Raw genomic sequence first — 12,458 nt, forward strand, 5'->3', positions numbered from 1 at the left:
GAGCTACATATACACCCTGTTTTTATTGAATTCCGTTAACTTTAGGGGATGGTTCTTTAGATCAAATACAGTTAATGAAGTAGCGGCTTAACTCTTACGGTTATCGATGTGGTTATCGAGTTATTAAAAAAATAAGAATAATCACTGAACACGTGTTATATAGCCTTTACCACTTCCCAATGATATTTGTTTTGACATGTGCCGTCAATCACTTGACACTAACTTGAATATAAAAGGGTCTCTCACACTAATAAATTCATTTATTATGTATGAAAACGATGAAAAAATGTGATATACAGGGTGGTTCCTGATAACGAACCTAACAACGTGTCGAATTTAACGGAAAAGAAAAAAACACGGTGTATAATAAATATATTCAAGATTAATATATTACGTACCTGTCTCAAATCTCTTGCGTAATATACACCGTATTTGGACTTTGTGCTTAACTCGAGCATTACCACTGTTTCAAAGCCGCAGCCATTATCTCCCCAAAACTCCAAAACACCATCTTAAATCTCCCAAGAATTAACTTAAAAGCATTATTTCATGTAAATCCGTCGACATTGCCATCTTAAAATTACTTTTAGTGCTCCTTCTTTGGTAATAAAAAGGTCTTATGCGCATGAATATTTCAGAGGTAGCATCATCTCTATATGAATTGTCAAGAATATCAAATTGCAGGGTGCCCAAACTGTCGGTCCGGTTTTTTAATGTCATATGACGCGATGTTTTGGGCTGGATGGAGCCCACTGGCTCCGAAACAGGTCAGGTTGGGGATAAACTTTGTACAGGGGCAGTCTTGCGGTGAACCGCGGAACGGGTTACGGGTAATTTTGTGATCGCGAGTTTGATTGTCGGTTACAGGTGTTTCGAATTCGCTGTTGTGGTTGATAAATCTTTCTTTAATTTTGTTTTGGTGAAGTTTTTTGAATGATGTCCTGTAAAAAAAGAGATAGGTGGCTCGAAGAAAGTACACGAATTTAGCCACTAATCATTTTTGACGTGATTTTTTATGGATATATTATATGTACGCTGGATTTTAAGCAAACACTCTTAATGACTGCAATGAACATTACATATGTTTAGCTCAAGGCTAATTTATAGTTTACATTATTTCAATTTACAGTTTTTTAAGGATACGTGCCTTATAAACTTATCCAGATCAAGTAATGATTTAGATTTTAGATTACGTCATTTCGTATTCTTTTCTATGCAACAATAGGAACCTCCTCCAAATTGTTGAACTCGCCTGAATATTTCACCTGCATTCGGCTCACCCCGCAATAAAAAGGGAATAAAGGTAAGAGGGCAATGTCGCATCATCGGCATTGTCTGCCGAGTACTGAGCCAGGGGTCGTGAACTATTGGTAGCACACAAAAAAAGAAAATTATGCAATAAGAACGGATGAATAAATAGAACATTATTTTAGCTAGTTATAAATTCTTAGTAATAATAGACCAGGTATGTTTTGTTATGGAAATTGGGGAACACCTTACACATGATATGTATACAAATAATATATATATATATATATATATATATATATATATATATATATACATATACGCGTATACGTACCTACGCGTGTTTAAATATGTCATAACCGAAACGTCTGGTGTATACCTACTACTTACAAAATGAAGTCTTCGCAATTATGTTTTAATAATACAATAAAAAACCCATTTTAGTACCTAGTATATTTTAAACCTTTTGTATAATTTTAGTATATTACTAAAAAACTATTAGTTTTCAATTTAAATAATTCAATAACACAGTATAAGAACACAGTATTATTCATACTAATCAGTTATACTACATACTTACACCAAAAAAGTAAAAATGCAACTGGAAAAATGCAGGTGTCGCCAAAATCACGAGTTGCACTGCCCTGGCGCCCCGCGCATAAATCCTCATTAGCCCCCCGAAGGTTTACGATCCCTGTCCCACGGCGCTAGTAACCGAGACGTTGCTTACCCCTGACTTTTAGAACTGAGTGATTGGAGAAAATGTTGAAATGCGAGTTTTTGGACGTAAATTTTGATCAGTGCTTGATTACGTACATCGAAACAAAAACAAACAAGTAAAAATATTCGGTCCAGATAATTTCAAGAGTTCTTCTTCTTCAAGTTTTACTTTAGAAATATTTAGTATGATTGGGTGCCTATTATTTTATTTTATTACAGTTATCAACCACATTTGACAGACACATCATCGTCACGCAGCAGACGTCTATGGAACCTAATGGGTATTGGTGCCTAATATGGCCCGGTTCTTAAGCTTCTCACTTCCAAAACGTCATACATTTGAAGGTACCTATGAAGGAGCATAAAATATGTGTCCATGTTTATTTAGATTTTATAAACAAAACTGCAAGTTTTTATTAAAAATGAGACACATAAAAATTTTAAATAACGAATCATATAGTTAAACGGTAATACGGTTTATTTCTGAGTCGTCCGTTTGTCCATCAAAAACAATCTTCCTGTAAACTGTCCAAAAGTGACGAAACCATAAGCATCGCTTCGTCAAATACCTGTCAGAACTTCGAACTCTAAAATGGTTTAAGGCCGCGGTTTCATCAAACCGTCTGTCACCGTTAAAGCGTTCGTTAAATTTTATTGTATGGAAAGTTCCATAGACGTCTGCTGCGTGACGATGATGTGTCTGTCAAATGTGGTTGATGCAACTGGCCCTTAGTTAACTAACTTCGTTCGTTAAAATAGCATGAGCAGTGAATTCATTTTCCACTTAGCACCCATGTGATAAGCAGTCTGGTCAATAGTGGTGGGATGCGCAATACTGTCTGTTCAGATGCATTGGAAGTCGAAACCTAAGGGTGTCTGGTAGTTCTCCATTCGAGAAAACTAGTAACTTTAACATTGTTCACTTTCTGAGTATAGAATGAAATGTTAGTCCGACCAGTTAGCCATAGGACATGGTCTGTCCGATCGACATCACGGGCCCGCGGCTACTGAGATATTTGCCCGGATAATGTTTTACTTAAGCAAAAAACCGTAACCGGCCCGCGAACATTTGCATACTTAACCAAGTAGGTGATTATCTGGCTGCTGATATACTCTGCGTATACGCACAGATATATGCTATAGTATGCAAGCTGGCTGCGTAGACAAGAGGACAATCGTTCACGAATCACGCTTTATAGCGTATTGTGGTTGTCTCTCTCTGTCACATTATTAAGGAGGAGGAGGAGGAGAATAAGTAGGATAGAAAGACATAAATTATGAATGTAAATAAAAATAATAAACCTATCCATCCGGTTAGAAATCTAAAATTAAACTGAGATTAACGTAAACAAGTATACATAACATAAAAGACTCCGTATATACCTGAATAGCTACTTAGTAATACATATGTATATTTTTATCACTACTTTGCTTAATTATATTTCATGTTGTTTGCATAATTAGACCATCATATTTAAATACACAGTCAAATTCTTTGGTTTCTGGCTAGCTAGATATACTCGTATTTAGGCAACCAATATTATTTTACCTATTTTGCTACAACTAATATATACCTCTTTTGAAAATATCCACGAAAAACAAGCAACATAAATAATTTTCCTATAAATAATTGACAGTACGGCAGCGTCCCGAACAATTTATTTATTATTCACGCTGTGTTGCCAGTGTTCTGTCATATTACCCCGATATTGGGGAAATATTCGCGGCGCGAGGGCACGCTTATAGGCCTTTACTGTTGTTTAGTGCTAGCAACTTGGATACATTCTTTATTGTTTTTTGTTTGGGTTAAGTTTTTGGTGGAAGGAAAATGTGTGCACGAGGTCTTGGTTCTAATTTTCTTTTATATTAGAAAATATTTTCAGCATATTGGGTTGGTAACTTGGTACCTATTCGTAATATCAATATCAAGTCAACTGAGGTAAATGTTTCTTTTGAGGATTTATCTTCGATGCGCAACATAGTCGATTAGAGCAACTTAATCATTTAGATTGATAAATTATAAAAATTACTTGGCACTGCTGGGGACCGATTTTTGAATCTGAAGGTATGAACGTATGAATTCGCCGTGCGAAAGTCGTAGCATTACGTCGTTTTCCACAGACTTTCGAACGGCGAATTCATGCGTTCGAGATTCAAAATCGATCTTAGTAAACCCTCATTCATTTTTAAATACCACGTTGGGGTTGGAATGAAAAAAAATGTCAGCCCCCACTTTACATGTAGGGGGGTACCATGATTCGTGATTGATATACATAATGAAATCACATTTTTTAGTTGACTACGGAACCCTTATATTTAATAAAACAAATTAAAAAGTCTGACATATCAAAAACCGTTGCAAGAAATTAATTATCATAATGAAATTTTAGAATTCTTATTAGGTCTTATATTCTACTTAGGTATACCTACTTCGTAAAGCCTAATATGATTAACACCTTAAAGTATTATTAGGAGTAGGTACATATTTAAGTATCAAAATGCCTTTTTTTTTATACTACGTCGGTGACAAACAAGCATACGGCCTGCCTGATGTAAAGCGGTCACCATAACCTATGGACGCCTGCAACTCAAACAGTGTCACATGCGCGTTGCCACCCCATTAGAAACTTGTACATTCCCTTTTGCTGTGTTAAGTACACTATGTGACATAAAATAATTGACTTGTCATTAACTATAATTAATTTTCATTCCACAGAACTCTCATCAAACACCAGTTGTACAACAAACAAACTTCAGAGTCAAAAGTCAAAATCTATTAATGAATCATTAGACTGGGATACGATTTGCCCACTCACACAAACACAATATGTGTATTTGTATGTAAACACAGAAAAGGGGACCGGCGAATTTTCCGAGGGTGTGACACTAGCACGTGGTTTGCCGTGGCGAGCGCTGGCTTGCCCGAAAAGTTCCGCGAAAATAGTTCGATACAACTCAATTCACTATTAGGATTTTGTAATTCGAATTCGGTTAGAAAGTTGAAAAGTAAGAATTTAAAGTTTTAAATTGGTATACATTTTTTATAAGCCGTTTTAGGTTTCTGTTAAGTTTTATTTTAATTTTGTTCAAAAAAATATAAGTAGTGTTTGTTTTTAAGTTTTGTTAATTTTATTATGTGTTAAAAAGTAGTCTTAAATTTTTTTGCGGAATTACCATGTCAGCCAACGGGTACAGTAAGTTAGTAAGAAGTGTTTCTTAGCCATCTCGGTTGCAACTTAACTTTTTGCAAGTGATTGTATGTTTTTACGTCCACGTCGAGTGCCATGAAAACATGTCTGATCGATTGCTTATTCCTGTGCCCCGGATTGTGCCCTTATTCGTTTAATGTGGAATTTGGTGTTTTGAGTTTTCCGCGAAGAGCGATGTGGGGGTCCTCGGCTTTTTTCCCCGAATGCCAAACTTCACTTAATGAAGAGATTTGTATTGACGTGTTGCCTGCGTAAATAATTTTCGGGACGTACATTTTCTTATTTGGCTAATTAATTGTTCCGTGTATTTTAGACTGGAATGATTTGTTAGAAAAAGTAGGTACTACGCGTATGTACGGTATTTCTTGAGCAGATTATTGACCTTGTTGTATTTGCCAGTGTACGGATATTATTTCACTTAACGTGTTTTAAAAATGTAGGAACAGTATACATTACTCATCCTCCTTGCGTTATCCCGGAATTTGCCACGGCTCATGGGAGCCTGGGGTCCGCTTTGACAACTAATCCCAAGACACGAGAACAGTACGTATACTTTACTAATTCTTTTTTCTGCTTGTTCATCACGATCCTTTAATCATATCTCCCTAAAACGCTTTTTACCATCATATTTGACTTCAATCCTAAAAACCAAATCGTCGGTAGCGTTTCCATGACGAATGTGTCAGCGGCGCCTTTGATAGTGCGGCACCACAATCGTAAAGTGTTCGAATCGGAATCGAAGTGAAGTAAATCGGTGTGATTGCCATCGAATAGATCGATTTCAGATTGACTGTGATTATCGTGATTGGAAAGGTCTTGGCAGTTGGAAATAGTTTTGTGTCGTCGATCTTTTGATGAATTTTTGAAGTGACATATCAATGCTTCCTATGATTTATTTTTACGCTTTACTGGCTTTATTCTCTTGTCGAGATCATTTGTAACCTATGCTTGCAGGTATTTTTAGGAGGTTATAATTATTACTTATTTCTTAAGTTTTGTGGTTAAAGTCCGTTTACTCGTAGGTACTCGTTTGACTTTTTAATAAAGTATCAAAATGTTTCAAGCAGCGGTGTCACAATTATTCAGTGCGTTAATAATCAAGTTAAATATACAAAAAATACGGAACTCGTTTTCTCCAGCTATGTTTCTATTGTCCCTTGGGGTTATTATGTTTTAGAGTCTTTAAGTCAAGGGCAAAAAATGCCCCCCGTGTGGAGTTATCTTGTGGTTGGCTTCAACTGACTAAAATAGTTTCTTAAATATTCTCATAACAAACTGAATACTTCTGTAGTATCTAGAATTTGTATACTATTATTTATAGTATTTATAGTACAAACTTCACACGAATGTTATAGTCTTACGAGGTCGCAATAGAAAACGAGCAGATTAATCCATGGACACTGGACACACTACAGGTGTTCGACACCATTTCGTACTTTTGAACACCTTTTGCTGCGTTAGAAATAAAACTCAAAATCAAAAAGATCCAATTTCGAATCACTGCATGGTCGCAGCGGGCGCTAACGACATCTCTGAGTCGCTAAGTAGAACTATTGTCCAATTCGATTCGGTTAACTCCGTGGCTCGTCGGCTTTCTGTCAACTAGCCGTTATTTAGTGACGGTTGCGTATTTTTAAATCTGGAATGTGTTTTGTCGGCAAGTACAGTGAAAAGTTAAAATCAATTGAGGGTGTAGGCTGTTGAAATTCTGTCTTTATTTTTTGACTCATAGAATCTGTTTGAAATTTAAGATATGAATATGATGAATGGTAGATGTTGCTCAGGAAGGTTGTTAATACAATAGTTACTACTTAGTTGATTGTTTGTATTTGTAGGAGCCAGCTAAAATAGTTCGTGCCACCACGAGGTCATACAGGTTGTTTTTGACACTGCAAAAACAGCTTTTTTATGATTTCGTGATACACGCACATTTTTAGGGTTCCGTAGTCAACTAGGAACCCTTATAGTTTCGCCATGTCTGTCTGTCCGTCCGTCCGTCCGTCCGTCCGTCCGTCCGTCCGTCCGTCCGTCCGCGGATAATCTCAGTAACCGTTAGTACTAGAAAGCTGAAATTTGGTACCAATATGTATATCAATCACGCCAACAAAGTACAAAAATAAAAAATGGAAAAAAAATGTTTTATTAGGGTACCCCCCTACATGTAAAGTGGGGGCTGATATTTTTTTTCATTCCGACCCCAACGTGTGATATATTGTTGGATAGGTATTTAAAAATGAATAAGGGTTTACTAAGATCGTTTTTTTATAATATTAATATTTTCGGAAATAATCGCTCCTAAAGGAAAAAAAAGTGCGTCCCCCCCCCTCTAACTTTTGAACCATATGTTTAAAAAATATGAAAAAAATCATAAAAGTAGAACTTTATAAAGACTTTCTAGGAAAATTGTTTTGAACTTGATAGGTCCAGTAGTTTTTGAGAAAAATACGGAAAACTACGGAACCCTACAGTGAGCGTGGCCCGACACGCTCTTGGCCGGTTTTTACTTTCTACAATCTGGATAAAGGTTAATAATAACAACCTGTATGTAACTTTGTAAATCAGCCATTACCTGTTCGATCTCAATCGTATTGTAAAATTAATCGTACTTAATACTCGTATAAGTATCTACTTACATGTACCTACATGGTTAATGGATCGACTATAACCGTCCAAACACATTGTATATTCAAAATCAGATTGTCTTTGTCATGTTGTATTTCATTTTTTTATTTTTATCATTCATGAAACATTTTAGGCAATAACAAAAAATGACATGAAATACTGTAGAGACCGAGCGTAATGTTCATCAGTTTGTCGTAAAAGTGCTACCGTAGTCATGTACGCAGTACCGATGGTGAACTTCTGCAGTCCCTACCACCTGAGCAGCTATGGGCCCCACACTTCCAGTCTGCAGGACCCCTACTGGATGTACGTAAAACACCTTAAATAAACATAATGTTTTGTTCGACTGTAGCCATGTTTGTACGCAGTACCGATGGTGAACTTCTGCAGTCCCTACCACCTGAGCACCTATGGGCCCCACACATCGAGCCTGCAGGACCCATACTGTTTTGTCTATTGTAAAAGTGCTACCGTAGTCATGTACGCAGTACTGATGGTGAACTTTTGCAGTCCCTACCACCTGAGCAGCTAAGGCCCCCACTCTTCGAGTCTGTAGGACCCCTACTGGATGTACGTATAACACTATATACTCGTATGTAGTGTTTTGTTTGACTGTAGTCATGTATACAGTACCAATGGTGAACTTTTGTAGTCCCTACCACCTGAGCACCTATGGGCCCCACATATCGAGTCTGCAGGACCCCTACTGGATGTACGTATAACAGAATAAATAAACATAATGTTTTGTTTGTTGTAAAAGTGCTACGTAGTCATGTACGCAGTACCGATGGTAAACTTCTGCAGTCCCTATCACCTAAGCAACTATGAGCCCCATCGAGTAATTAAACATGTTTAATACAATTACTTTTACTTTTTATTCGATAGCTTTTAACTCTGTCACATATTGTATAACATTGACTACGACAATTGTTAAAAAGAGTGGCGTACTTTTTTTATTTAATAGTCATGTGTAATATTTTGTAGTTTATTAAAATTCAAAGTCATAACAGGAATTGAAATAGCCAAACCGAGTTATGATTGTACCTCTATTGGCAGGTTTTACTTTTGATATCTAGATTCATTGCTTACTAAAATGAAATGTTAAGCTGGGATCAGACCAATTTTATTAAAGGTGGTACCTACTTACTACATTGTCAGGAATGATCCTGTTTCTGGCCTTTCTGTTTTGCAGCCTTGGTCATAAAAGTGCTGTGTAGTGGTTTCATTCGGGATCTTTAGAACGTTATTAGAGCTCCTTTCTGTTTCAGCTGATTTGGTTGAAATAACTAGGTATTATTTATGTATTAAATATTGTTAACCGTCGCCTCATATCTCTCAAGAAGGACGGTTATCAAGTCGTCTGTATGTTTTTTTTTATTTTTTTTTATGTTTGTTCCTCGATATCTCCGTCGTTACTAAACCGATTTTGAAAAATTTTTTTTTTGATTGAATATATATGCATACAGATTAGTCCCATTTTTCTCAGAACCCAGTTCTGATGATGGAATCCTGGAGAAATCGAGGGAACTCCTCGAATCTGAAAGGCATACATATGGTGATTTTTGTGTTTTTAAAGAAACAGCATGCATTTAGGTACGGAACAGTGACATTTGGTGCAGTGGAACTGCTGATGATGGCCAGAACGGAACTCCTCAAATCTGAACGGCACGCTTATACTGACTTTGGTATTTTTATAAGAACAGCATGCACTTTCGTCCAGAACAGTGACATTTGCTGCAGTGGAATTGCTGATGATGGTCAGAACCGAACTCTTCAAACCTGAACGGCACGCTTATAGTGACTTTGGTATTTTTATAAGAACAGCATGCACTTTCGTCCAGAACAGTGACATTTGGTGCAGTGGAACTGCTGATGGTGGCCAGAACCAAACTCCTCAAATCTGAACGGCACGCTTATAGTGACTTTGCCATTTTTATAAGAACAGCATGCGCTTACGTCTAGAACAGTGACATTTGGTACAGTGGAACTGCTGATGATGGTCAGAACCGAACTCCTCAAATCTGAACGGCACGCTTATAGTGACTTTGGTATTTTTATAAGAACAGCATGCACTTACGTCCAGAACAGTGACATTTGGTGCAGTGGAACTGCTGATGATAGTCAGAACCGAACTCCTCAAATCTGAACGGCACACTCATAGTGACTTTGGTATTTTTGTAAGAAAAGCATGCATTTAAGTTCAGAACAGTGACATTTATTTAGTTATGTTTGTTAAGCATATTGAGTTTTCAAGTCAAAGTTTGTCAAGCTTTGATTTCTTATAATATAATCGGATTCATGAGGAATTGGGAAAACTCCTCAAACCTTAACGTTATACGTATATTCATTTGTGTTGCCATCTAATAATTAAAGCATTAAAAGCAGTTTTAAAACATACTTACACATTTCTACATAATCCAACATTCGCAAGTAGCTTTCACCAGAACCCGAAAAGCGACGGTTTTTTTTCTTAAAAATTATTTCTATCTTTTTACACCTAGATCAGTAATAAGAAGCAAAGACTATTATTATTATTTAGAGCCTACTGTGTCCCACTGCTGGGCAAAGGCCTCCCCCCTCTTTTTCAATCTTCTCTGTCTAGTGCTACTTCTGGCCAGCCAATCAAAAATGAGTCCAGGTTATCCCGCCATCGCCTGTGTGGTCTGCCGGATTTCCGGTTTTCACAAGTCGTCCGGCATTCGGCAGACATGGCCAGCCCAGTCCCACTTCAACTTAGACGCTTTCCGAGCTACGTCTATTATTTGAGTCTTAGAGCGCAGCGTGGTGCTTCGAATCCGATCCCTTAATTTTACACCTAATATGCTGCGCTCCATAGCTCTCTGGCAAACCCCGAGTTTGGACTTCTGGCCCCGTAGCCGAATGGCATTTCTCCGACGCCAAACGAAAGCGATACGCCGCTGGCTCTGTCGCGCCAATACGCAAGCGCGATAGAGATAGATATCTACTAGCGCTTCGTTTCGTGAGCGTTACGTGAGCGATTGTGCCATTCGGCTAGCCACCCTGAGCTTTCGTCAAAGACCAGGTTTGAGTACCGTAGGTGAGAACTGGAAGTACGCACATGTCCATGAGCCTACGTTTGCAAATACTATCTGTTAAAATTAACGTTGATTAGATTAATTTCATTTGTGTGGTTGTTGTATTTTAAAATGTTATCGTAATTTTCTTTGTTTCAGAAAGCCACCGGTAGATGGCGCAGGGAACACGGCATCCGTCAACAGTCGGTGAGTAAATAATGATTATGTTTAATTTACTTTTAAAGGTAATTGTGTATACAGTTTAATAAATAAGTTTAACGAAAGACTGCCAATAATCATACTAAAATAACATGTGTAATAATTGGAAACTATTTGAAATCATATTTAAGAAAAGAAAAACATAAATAAAATAAGTACAAGCTAGCTCCTTCGATTACATAGGAAAAACACCGGCATTTTTGTGTCCAATTTAAATTTATTCTGTTAATAGATTGTTGCTTATGGAATTATACCTACTTAATAAATAATATTTCCAATTTTGTGAATTGATTGACTGCCAAATATGAAATCTTAACGCGGGCATAGAAGTATTAGCCGATCTCAAAATCAAATCGCGCACAGCTTAAGCAATTTGCGTTCCTTCATTAGCCGGTGACCAAAAAGTCGGCAGCACGCCCAAAACGTGTTGCTCCGACATCGCGTCAGATCAGCGGTCGTTCCCGGACAAATAACCAAAGATGGGCGAGCGGGACGGTTCACGAGAGTTTCGGGGTTCTGTATAAGAAATAAAAGTATTTCAAATGTATGCCTTTATTTTTCTTATTGTATTGGTAAGAGGTAGGGCATAGCGAATGATATTCCGCTTTGTGTGGTAAGGCACGGCACAGCAGCGGATATCATCTCGCTCGAATCTAGAGCAGAGCCCAACTGGGGAAGTACCTCCGCCTTACAGAAGACCGCAGCTAAATAGCACTAGACCTTACTCATAGTGTTGTGTTCCTGCCGGTGAGTAAGGCTACCAGAGCTCAACGAGGGTGCGGTGTTCTGATGACGGGAGGACTTTCGGAACTAATTCGTTCCGTCTATTGTCCTTTGAGTCGTCGGCAACCCGTACCCTGCTTGTGCTGTGTACTTAACACAGCAAAAGGGAGTGTACCTGTACAAGTTTCTAATGGGTCGGCAACGCGCATGTGACACCCATTGAGTTGCAGGCGTCCATAGGTAACGGTAACCGTTTTCTATCAGGCGGCGGTCCGCCTGCTTGCTTGTTTGCCACCGACGTAGTACAAAAAAAAATGTGATGGTGGCGTGCATAGATCTCGAGAGCAAGGACTCCGCGAAGTATACGGGCGAGCCTTGCTCATGTGATGCATCTGCCACCGTCAGTTTTCCCTTAGTCGCCTTGTAAGACACCCACGGTACGAGATTGGGTGCTGCTATTCTTTTTTGATGCCGGCACCTCACGGCACTGTATGTCATATTATAATCAAGGCTTATTAGGCATTGGTATCTATAAAAAGTTATTCGTTGCATATAGAGAATTCTAATTTACTATTATTTTTATTGTTGCCAAAATACATTCCGGCGCCAATTTACATTGGACTATGGATACGTAGGTACACATAGTTTTATACATACATACATACATATATACATACAATCA

General features: G+C 37.8%; 1 protein-coding gene across 2 annotated transcripts in view; it reads left to right on the forward strand.

Moving 5' to 3' along the window:
• The window catches only part of LOC125233269 (protein trachealess), a 237,506-nt gene that overhangs the window by 77,624 nt on the left and 147,424 nt on the right, over positions 1-12,458 (forward strand). Inside the window, exon 4 of one of the 2 annotated variants that reach the window (XM_048139213.1) lies at positions 10,994-11,041. The exons of the other annotated variant lie outside the window; for it this stretch is intronic. Coding sequence (XP_047995170.1) covers positions 10,994-11,041 — 48 coding nt within the window. The remainder of the gene's footprint in view (positions 1-10,993; positions 11,042-12,458) is intronic. 2 annotated transcript variants of the gene reach the window in all.

This window comes from Leguminivora glycinivorella, chromosome 1, assembly GCF_023078275.1.
Source record: "Leguminivora glycinivorella isolate SPB_JAAS2020 chromosome 1, LegGlyc_1.1, whole genome shotgun sequence".
NCBI classification, from domain to species: Eukaryota; Metazoa; Arthropoda; class Insecta; order Lepidoptera; family Tortricidae; genus Leguminivora; species Leguminivora glycinivorella.